At 33.4% G+C, this 11,022-nt stretch overlaps 1 protein-coding gene across 1 annotated transcript; it reads left to right on the top strand.

The window, feature by feature from the left end:
- Positions 1-1,757: 1,757 nt before the first annotated feature.
- On the top strand, positions 1,758-4,356 carry LOC110636909 (protein kinase STUNTED). Its single transcript, XM_021786800.2, has 6 exons — positions 1,758-2,097; positions 2,183-2,292; positions 2,405-3,197; positions 3,355-3,591; positions 3,683-3,832; positions 4,011-4,356. Exons 1-6 carry the CDS (start codon positions 1,852-1,854, stop codon positions 4,152-4,154), a joined length of 1,680 nt encoding a protein of 559 aa, XP_021642492.2. The 5' UTR covers positions 1,758-1,851; the 3' UTR covers positions 4,155-4,356.
- The last annotated feature ends 6,666 nt before the right edge of the window (positions 4,357-11,022 follow it).

Raw genomic sequence — 11,022 nt, 5'->3', positions numbered from 1 at the left:
CTTTCTTCCAAGGACAACTTGAGCACCACTTCACTACAATATGACCCAACATTTTAATTGCACAGCATGCCCCTATTCTAAGGGCTACTTGGTTCTCTTAGTCCAAGCATTACTTACCCCGCAAAAGATAAGATTTTGTACGTTTCAAAATCTCCAAAGTCTCACTTTATTTATTCACTAAATTGATTGATTTTGATACCTTAGTTTTCATTAACTTTAAAAAATTTCTATTCACTCCATGCAACTATTATGATAAAAGAGTTGAAGACATGTAGATTTTATCTTATATTTCTGAAACGATTATATATTTAAACCAATTTGCATTGTCTTCAATAGGGTCAATTTAATTGGAGAAAATGAAAGCCTTACTTTCTTATCAGTTTAATTTTACTGGAAAACATTCTAAAATTATTTAAAAATAATCTTCAATGTTTAAGCCGATGTGGGGTGCGTCTTTAAAATTCTTCGATGAGAGGATTTAGACTGAAAAATATATTAAATCATTGTGAAAAAAATATATTTTTAAAGTTATAAAAATAAGATTTCGATGTGTGTATAAGCTAATTAAAGAATATCCTATCCGTAAATTTAAAAATAGAAAAGAAGAGTTTTTATTTACTTTCTTTATTTTAATAAAATTAATTATTTAATTTTTATATTTTAAAAAATATATAATTTAATCTCTATATTTTGATTTTATTAAATTATTTAGTATATCTGTCAATTTTTCTATTATTCATACTATTCAAATTATTATTTAATTCATTTATTTTAAAAAAATTAATAAGTTGATCCTTATATTTTGAAAAAGACTACTATTTAGTCCTCTATTTTAGTGAAATAAATTAGTTAGTCCATGTATTTTGAAAAATATATTCTTAAATAAATAAAAATTTTGTTAGGTAGAGATTAAATCTGAATTTACATTTTTGTATTTTTTTCTATTGTAAATTAATTTTCCTTGATTAATTAGAAATTTAAGAAAATCGATTAACTTTTTTGTGTGGACAGATTATACTATTTTTATCATAAAAACAAAGAGAGAATAGAGGGAGAAAGATGTGAGTGTAAAGGAAAAAAAATATAGAGAGAGAAATATGAGAGGATATGAGAGAAATAATGGAGAGATAATTAGAATAGTTTAAGTATAAAAAATAATTATGAGATAAAATAGTTAATGGAATTAAATTATAAGAACTAACTAATTATTTTCACTAAAATAAAATAATTGATTGGTAGTTTCACCAGTATTGACTAACGAAAAATTTAAAAGAGTGATTAAACAGTTTAATAGAATTAAAATACAGAGATTAAATAATATATTTTTTAAAATATAAAGACTTTAATTTTATTAAAATATAGAATTAAATAACAATTTAAAAAAATTGCACCGCATATGACAAATGATTTCTTTTTAGAGTATTGAGGTAAGAGATTTCAATATGAGCGAGATTTCAACCCAGACATCCTCTTTATGCACTTAATTTAATTTGAATTTAATACGAAGTAATAAAATGGATTTTAAGTCATTATTCTATTAAACTATTTTATTACATTTCATTAAATTTGATTGCATTAGACTAATGAGCTTTAGTTCAACAGTATCATAATCATCTTTAAGGCTGTAAAGTTTTATATTTAAGTCTCAATCAGAGTCATTTATTAAGAAAAAAAAATATTACATTAAATCAAACTGGTCCTATTCATAACTACTATAGCAATAAATAAATTGGTGGACATGGCAAAATCAGGTCCAAGAAATAAAATGCTGGAATTGGTAAAAAAATGAGGGCACTGCTTCTTGATTCTGCAATGGGAATTGGTGACTGAATATCAGAAGCAGTATCATTTATGATGGTTGGGAGACTAAGCTCAGAGTGGAAATTTTCTTCACTTCTGAGGAGAAGGACAACAAAGAATAGGACAATTATAGTTGGTCTAAAATCAGGTAACTATAGCAGAGAAATGCTGCTGCGATTACTCAATGTAGTAGTCAAGCCAGGGGATTATGTGATCGCCATTCATGTTCAAGATCCTTTTGATACTTTTGATCCCAACACTTTTCATACCCATGAAGATCTTTGCAAGTCCAAGCAGGTATAGGATTTTGATCTCTCGAGAGAGATGGAAAGATTAAAATTGTATTTTTATTTTTTTTTAATTCTTTCTTTTTATTCTGAAGGTGGATTTCCTGATAAAAATCTGCACCGGGGACTCTTTCATTTCTGAATTAACCCATCAAGTTCGCGTCAATTTTGCAACCATACTTGCACTTGGATGCAGCCTTTCAAGGTAATATGGAGCTATCATTTTGTCAATTGGGGTTGAAACTCTAACCTTATAGCTCTGAAGAGACTCGAGTATATACTTCTGAGCCAAAGCACTATGTTTTTTATGGTGGCAGGCCCAAAGATTCAGTAATCAGTACTTGCCTAAAATGCTTGCCCCCAGCTTGTAGCCTCCTGATCATCGACAATGTGGGCAGAATCATACTCCAGAGGCAAGGAACCTCACAACAAGGCTCTTCTTGTGCAGTTCTTCAATCCTTTCCATCATCTTCATCAGAAGAATTTTACTTTCCTCCTGCCCATCAGTTACAAAAATCATTTGCTGCACCACCTTCCTTGATACCAACATCAATTCAACAAAGCGATAGTCCAGGATGGCAAGGTGCCAGGAAAAAAGTGGAGGTTCCAAACTTCTTTGCGAAGAAGTTATTTCACAGATTAGTGATCCTAGAATCCCAGCGGTCCATCAGGATTTTCAACATGGAAGAGCTCATTTCAGCAACTGAAAATTTCAGCCCTAACATGGTGATTGGAGAAGGAGGGAACAGTAAAGTATATCGTGCCAAGCTAGAGGACGGTCGGGATGCAGCTGTGAAGGTCCTTAAAACAACACACATTTCTGCAGAGGATCTTCACCGAGAAGTGGAGATCTTATCTAGCATGAAACACGAAAACATCATTAAGATAATTGGGTACTGTGAAGGCGAGGATATTCATGCAATTGTGTGTAATCTGCTGAAGGGAAGCTTGAACCAAAATTTTAAACAACTCAAGTGGAGGGAGAGGATGGGAGTTGCCATTGGTGTGGCAAAGGCATTGGAGTACCTTCATTGTTCTTTCAATCCTCCAATAATTCACAGAGATGTGAAATCATCTAACATTCTCCTCTCTGAGAATTGCCAGCCACAAGTAAGTTCTGTCACAACTTATGATTCAAACGGTCAGAGAACATCATCTCAAAAGAACCACTATATTCTGTAGCATTAATTTGTCCTGGAAGACGTTTCCAATGTGAAACGGTTCATAATTTTCCACGCCCACAAATTAAACTGTTCTTTTTTCTCAGCTCTCGGATTTTGGAGAAGCAATGGTATACAATCAATCAGATCAAGTATCTTCAGCTAACATAAAGCCATTTAATGTTGTGGGCACGTTTGGTTACTTGGCCCCAGAGTACATGATGTATGGAAAGGTAGATGAGAAAATAGATGTCTACTCCTATGGAGTTGTACTTCTGGAACTAATCACTGGGAAAGAGGCTATCCAAAAGAACCAGGCAAAACAAGAAAGCTTAGTGCTATGGGTAATACAATAATTTTTATTTATTTATTTTTTCTCACAAAGAACTGCCTTCATCTAAAAGTTTTTTGGCATTTTGCTTCTATGATTTGCAGGCAAGATCTTTACTAAGTTCCGGCCTACCGGAACATCTGATTGATCCTTGCCTGAAGGACAACTACGTGGAAGAAGAGATGGAAATAATGATGCTTGCAGCCCGCCTCTGCCTTAAGCATTCATCTTCTAGGAGGCCAAAAATGTCCATGGTGAATATAATTCTCCCCTCGTTTTAAAATGAGAAGTTGGTTCTTTTAAAATTACTCACTGATAGTCATATTCTTTCAAATTAGATTACATAAAATATACTGAAATTCAGATCATTATTTGTTGTTTTAAGTTAATTGTTGTAATTTACAAGGAATTTGGTGGTCTGTATTTGAGCAGATATTGAGGTTATTTGAGGAGCCAGGGTATTGGCTAAAGATACAGAGAGAGGGAGATGAAACATGCCTGTGGAGACAGGATGACTCAGCTACTGATACTATTCTTTCCATGGATGATTTATACCATGAAATATCATTTATTTGAAGTGTCAGATTACTGAGCAGCTAGTCTACCTATGAACAATTTACAACTTGGGTCTTCTGCAGAACGTACTTGGCCTGATTGCTGCAAAAATATCAAATAAAGAACATATAAGCTGCTTTATTGGCAGTTGATATGAGCATGCATTGTGTATCATGAGTAATAAGGGCATTTTATATTGAATAAATTCCAACCATTTCTTCCATTTTGAGTTATTAATTTGTGTTTAAATTAGGGCATTATAATTTAGTCATTGAGGTTTGATAATACCTATAATTTAGTCTATATATTTTCAAAACTAAGTAATTTAGCTCCTAAGATTTGACAAAGCCTACAATTTAGTTATTCTGTCTAATTTTCCATCCAATTTACAATTAATTATAATAAAAATGGCTAAAATGCCGTTAACTCTATATATTTTCTAACTCATGTAAACAATTTGGACCCTAAGGTTTTGTATTATATAAACAAAATAATTTAAATCAAGTGACTATTTTGTTTATAAAATTTAAATCAATAGACTAATTTATTTATAAACTCCGCCTAAGTAGTTTGTGCTTAGCCGGTCCCAAGCCCGGATAAAGGAAGAGGGTTGCAGTAGGTGACAACTAGCGTAAAAATTTCGTCACACCTTATGATATGGATTCAAATGATATAAACGTTGGGGTGTCCTCTACTTACAATGCGCTACATCAGAGCCTGGGCGTAGTGAGAAATATGCAAGGGTATAGGGTATTCACCAAAAGCGACGCGCCATGCTGACACCCGGGTGTGGTGTTAAATGAGCAAGGGTTCCCATATCATGGACGGGTGTAGATAAAGAAGTTAGTCCATAGGACAGATAGTGGAATAGAATACAAGATAGGCATAGAGAACAATAGAAGATATCATAGAAGGAGATCAATTAGGAAGGAACAGGATAGGAGGAGAATCAGGATTGGCACTTGGAATGTTGGATCACTTACAGAAAAATTAATGAAGCTTTTGGATACCTTGGAAAGGAGAAGAGTGAATATTGCTTGCATTCAAGAGACTAAATGGGTAGGAGAGAAAAGCAAGGAAGTAGGTAATTCAGGGTACAAACTGTGGTTTACCAGAAAGGAGAGGAATAGGAACGAAGTGGGTATAATCATAGACAAGACATTGAAAGATGCTGTAATAGCTGTGAAAAAGAGTAGGAGATAGAATTATACTAGTAAAGCTAGTACTAGAATGAGAAATAATAAATGTAGTTAGTACTTATTCCCCATAAATAGGACTAGATAGTGAAAGTAAACAAAGGTTTTGGGAAGATTTGGATGATCTAATGCAAAGCATACCAAATGAAGAGAATGTTTTCATCAGTGGAGATTTGAATGGACATGTAGGAAGTGATAGGCAAGGTTATGAGAATGTTCATGGATTTTGACAGCCAAAATGAGGAGGGAAAAAACATCCTGAATTTTATTATGGCATACGACCTAATACTAGCAAATACATAGTTTATAAAAAGAGAGTCACATTTAGTGACTTTCAAAAGTGGGCAATATAGAAGCCAAATAGAGCTCTATGCAAAGATTGTAAGGTCATTCCGGGAGAGGCTTTAACAAGCCAACATCGGTTAGTGGTATTGGATGTCAAGTTTAAGAACAATTCAAGTAAGGTCAGAAGAAATAGTGTAGCTAGAACAAAGTGGTGGGAGTTGAAAGGAGTAAAGCAAGTGAAGTTCAAAAATGAGCTTCTTGAGTTCGAAGCATGGAAGCTTGACGTGGGGGCCAATGGTATGTGGATACAGATGGCATCAAAGATTAGAGAAGTAGCTAGAAAAGTACTTGGAGAGTCTAGAGGACATGGACCACCCTCAAAAAAGAGATGATGGTGGAATGAGGAAGTACAAAAGGCAGTAAAGAGAAAGAGGAAATGGTATAAGAAATTACCTAAGTGTGATAATAATGAGGCATATGAACAGTACAAGATAGCAAAGAAAGAGGCAAAAAAGGTAGTTAGTCAAGCAAAAGCACAAGCCTTTGAAAAGTTGTATGAGAAACTTGTAACTAAAGAAGAGGAGAAAGATATTTATAGATTAGCAAGGAGGAGAGAAAAGAAATGTCAAGATCTCAATCAAGTTAGGTGCATTAAGGATAAAGAATGAAAATTGTTGATAAAAGATGAGGACATTAAAGAAAGATGGAGAAATTATTTTAATGATCTTTTTAATAATAGTCAAAATGGTAATAGCATGAATATAGACTACAGAGCAATAGAAAAAAATATGAATTATACTAAAAGGATTAGATCTTTAGAAGTAAAGGAAGCACTTAAGAGAATGAAAGTAGGTAAAGCCTGTAGACCCGATGGAATACCAATTGAAGTGTGGAAGTGTTTAGGAGATATGGGAGTGGCATGGTTAACTAAATTGTTTAATAATATTCTAAACTCAAAGAAAATGCCTAATGAATGGAGGAGGAGTATTTTAGTATCCATTTTCAAAAATATAGGAGACATACAGAGTTGCTCAAATTATAGGGAAATTAAACTTATGAGCCATACTATGAAGCTGTAGGAGAGAGTTGTGGAACATCGACTACGTCATGACACTTCTATCTCTCCCAATCAATTTGGCTTCATACCCGGTCGTTCAACTATGAAAGCGATCTTTCTCATTAGAAGCTTGATGGAGAAATATAGAGATGTGAAGAAAGATCTACACATGGTTTTTATCGATTTGGAGAAGGCTTATGATAGTGTTCCTGTAACATCCTCACTTTATGTAGTCCGTATGTCCCACTGTTCTGGAGGCTAATGCCTGCCCCGGAAAGTCGAAATGTCTATAACTACACTTCGGTGATAGTAAACATGCATAAAATGATTAAATAAATAAAAAGAAAATACAAGAAATATTAAGGAAAAATAAAAGAGATAAAATGTGACTAAGTTAAACGAGCCAAACCATAGCGATGGGTGACCGCACTGGGAAGTTACGGCGAGAACCGTTGACTAGCCCTAGACCGCGGGGAACTTGGGAAAATATTTTCGGGACATAATGAAAGGTCTACTGAGGTGTAATCGACATTGAAAATGTCAAAGAAAAATTAGTAATTTAGTATAAACGAAAAATAAAAATTAAAGAAATCGGCGGTACAAGGAGTAAATCGGTGTTACCGAAAAAGTCCGAATTTGACCCGAAGAGGGGCATTTTGGTCATTTGACACCTAGAGTTGGCTTTTGACCTAAATGTCCATTAAAAATAAGTAGTATTAAAAATAAGAAATTGACATATAATGTAAATAGTGAAAAATGATGGCATAATTGCAATTAAGGGAAACCTTGAATTAGTTTAACATTTAATCTAAGTTAGTAGAGCATTATGGACATATAAAAGCACCAAATAGACAGAATTTATCACAAAAAACACTTCATCTTCAACCTCACACACCCATGGCCGAATTGGAGCTCTCAAGCTTTCTCCATGGCCGTCCCACATGCAAGCCCTAATCTACCATGATCAAGCCACCATTTCTTCAAGAGTCCTTCATTAAACTTAGTCTATACATCATGGGCAGTATATTGGAAGCAAAAAAGAAGAGGATTTGATGAAGTCTTAGCAAGCTCCATAAAAGGTTAGTGTTTATTTTTCCTCCCTTGCTTAATTAAACTTTGAGTAGATGTTGTGATGAGTTGAATTGTGGAGAAATTGAAAGAATTGGATGAGTATTTGTGGGGATTTAAATTCAATAGCCAAGGAAGTCCATGGGAAGCTGGTTAATTCTAATTGTAATTGATGGTTAGACATGTTGAATTAAGTAAATAAATGAATTAGAGCTTATGGGCATGTGTATGTTTGAAATGATAATTGAATTAGGGGTTTGAACAAGTGTTAGAGACTTTGGACAATTGAGCTTAAATGTGGCAGCCTTGAGGTACTTAAGGAATTGGTAATTCATGAATTATATTGTTGAATTATGGTATTGATAGATTAATGGGTGTGTATTGTAAGTTGTTAGTGAAAATTTCAAGTATTAACTAATTGTTTACAAGTATATATTGTTGACCTTGACTTTGTGAATTAGGGTTCTGTATTGATTAATGAGGACTTAAGTAAATTGTTGGGAATTGACCAATTTGAGACTTGATGAATGAGATTAGAAGTGCCATGAATTCAGAATTGTAGTTTTGGGAGGAGGAGGAATGATAAATGGAAGTGTTATTTCATGTACAGGTTGTGTTATATTGAAAATAGTAGATAAATTGAGCCATAAATAAAAATGTGTGATCCCAATTGGTATGAGGCCAATTGGAGGTAAAATTAGACTTGTAATGGACCAATTTTCATGTAGAAGTTATGCCAAAATTCTGCCTAGAAATGACCTAAAGAAATGACCAAATCCGAATTGCCATTAGTGAACTCAAAATTTTTGACCATATGAACAGTAGCCATTCAATTGGCCATAACTCACTCAAAATAGGTCCAAATGACCTGAAATTTATACCATAGAAAGCTTAGACATAGAGATACAACTTTGGTGAAGATCACAGAACCCAAAAATGTCATTTACTAAGTCAAATTGCTTGCACAAGTTAAGGTAACAAAACTGTCCAGAACCATTGCAACCCAGAATTTGACCATTTAAACAGTAGTCACTCATGTGACCATAACTCACTCAAAACAGGTCCAAATGATCTGAAATTTATACCATGGAAAGCTTAGACATATAGCTAAAACTTTGGTGAAGATCATAGAACCCAGAAATGTCATTTACTAAGTCAAATTGCTTGCACAAGTTGAGGTAACAAAACTGTCCAGAACCATTGCAATCCAGAATTTGACCATTTAAACAGTAGTCACTCATGTGACCATAACTCACACCAAACAGGTCCAAATGATCTGAAATTTATACCATGGAAAGCTTAGACATAGAGCTACAACTTTGGTGAAGATCACAAAACCCAGAAATGTCATTTACTAAGTCAAATTGCTTGCACAAGTTGAGGTAACAAAACTGTCTAGAACCATTGCAACCCAAAATTTGACCATTTGAACAGTAGTCACTCATGTGACCATAACTCACACAAAATAGGTACAAATGACCTGAAATTTATACCATGGAAACTTAGACATAGAGCTACAATTCTTATGAAGATACCAAAGTCCAGAAATGACCAGAACCAAGTCAAATTGCTTGCCCAAGTTAGGGTACCAAAACTGCCAGAACTGAATTTGACCTAAAATTGACCAAATTTTGCACTAAAGATGCAATCTGTCCAGTTTTAGTAAATTGACCATATCTTGGTCTATACAACTCAGAATGACTTGAAATTTGTGCCAAAAGTTCAATAAGACATAGAGCTACAATTTTGCTTCTTTGACCAGAAGCTAAAAATCAAGAGAAATAGGACATTAAGCTAGACCAATCTAGCACACTAAAACTAAAAATTTGACATTAATATACAATGAAGCCTTGAAGTAATTTGGCAATAAATGCCAACTTGTGAGAATTGTAAATTGCACTATATTGGTAGTATATTAAAATGCAAATTGTGACATGTTGATACTAGAATCAACTTATCCATGATGTATAAAAAGGTCAACATTTTCATTGACCAGTGAATTGTATAATGACCAGTAAACCCTGAAAATAAAGAAATAAATATTTAATCTTGTAATATGCCCTAGTTTGCCTAGTTGACTAGTTTGGATAGGTTGGCATGCCAATAGGATTCTGACAGTTGTTCTGTGAATGGCTTTATGCCATATTGTGTTTTATGGCTTATTATGCCACAATGTGATTTTAATAGCCTATGGCTATATGGATTATGTTATTATACTTCGCTTATTACCTTACTGATTGATTATATGGCTTTTAGCCATACTGCTTGCACACCGGGAGATACTTTGTAACCAATGGTGTGATGGCTCGAGATACTAGGTACCCAGTGCTAGTATATCCGTTTATCCAGTCTGGTCAGTGTATAGGCTACACGGGCAGTCAATTAAAATATTATTCAATTCAGGCAGTTAAGTTAAGTAAAATGAAATTTCAGTACCATTAAGTATTGAATGAAATGAGTAAAAGAGATTAGCAATAAAAACATAACAAAAATACAATTTGCAAAACCATAAAGACTTAAAGTACAATATAGTTAGAATAATTTGTATACTGAGTTTATTTACTGAAAGGTTATAACTTAGTACTTCCAAAGAATATCAAACTAGTTTATAAGATAGTTGATACTAGAAATATCATACCAAAATTAAATTGATTCTTGAGTATCCGAATTATGATTTATTTCTTTCTTTATTTGTATATATTATATCTTGTTATACTATTGCACCACTAAGCAGAAATGCTTAGCGCGATGAAATTGTTTCCTCGCGCAGGTACTGAAGGTAAAACCAGTGGACAGTTGACTGAGATTTTTGAAGTCCAGATCTGCAGAAGTGTTAGAAGAGTTCAAGGTTGTCACATCCTCAGCAATGCATGTAGATAGGGCTCGTTTTAAGCATGTTTTCTAATCTGCTCATTATAATTACTGCTTATATTGTAATGTGAATTAGTAACTGTAATTTCATTTGTATATCCTGTACTTGATAAATTTATGTACTTAATTGGCAAATTATATAAGTTAATGAAATATAAGAATTCTGATATTTGAGTTGATTATCTAATCATAATGATTCTGAATGAGATTGTGTTTGAGAAGTTTTGAGACTGAATCTGAGTTTGAGAAACTGTTGAGAATGTTTTGAAATAATCTGAGTTATGAATTTGAGAATATATTGAAATTATTTTTGGCACGTTCAGAAGAACTGTTAGTCCAAATTATTGCCAGCACTCTGCTAGATTGTCATTAAAATTTTTGAATTTTCTAAATTAGTCAGATTTTGATAAAC

The sequence above is a fragment of the Hevea brasiliensis genome, unplaced genomic scaffold (genome assembly GCF_030052815.1).
Source record: "Hevea brasiliensis isolate MT/VB/25A 57/8 unplaced genomic scaffold, ASM3005281v1 Scaf1, whole genome shotgun sequence".
Taxonomy (NCBI): Eukaryota; Viridiplantae; Streptophyta; class Magnoliopsida; order Malpighiales; family Euphorbiaceae; genus Hevea; species Hevea brasiliensis.
Note: the sequence above shows the minus strand (reverse complement) of the source record. Positions and strands in the feature narration are given on the sequence as shown.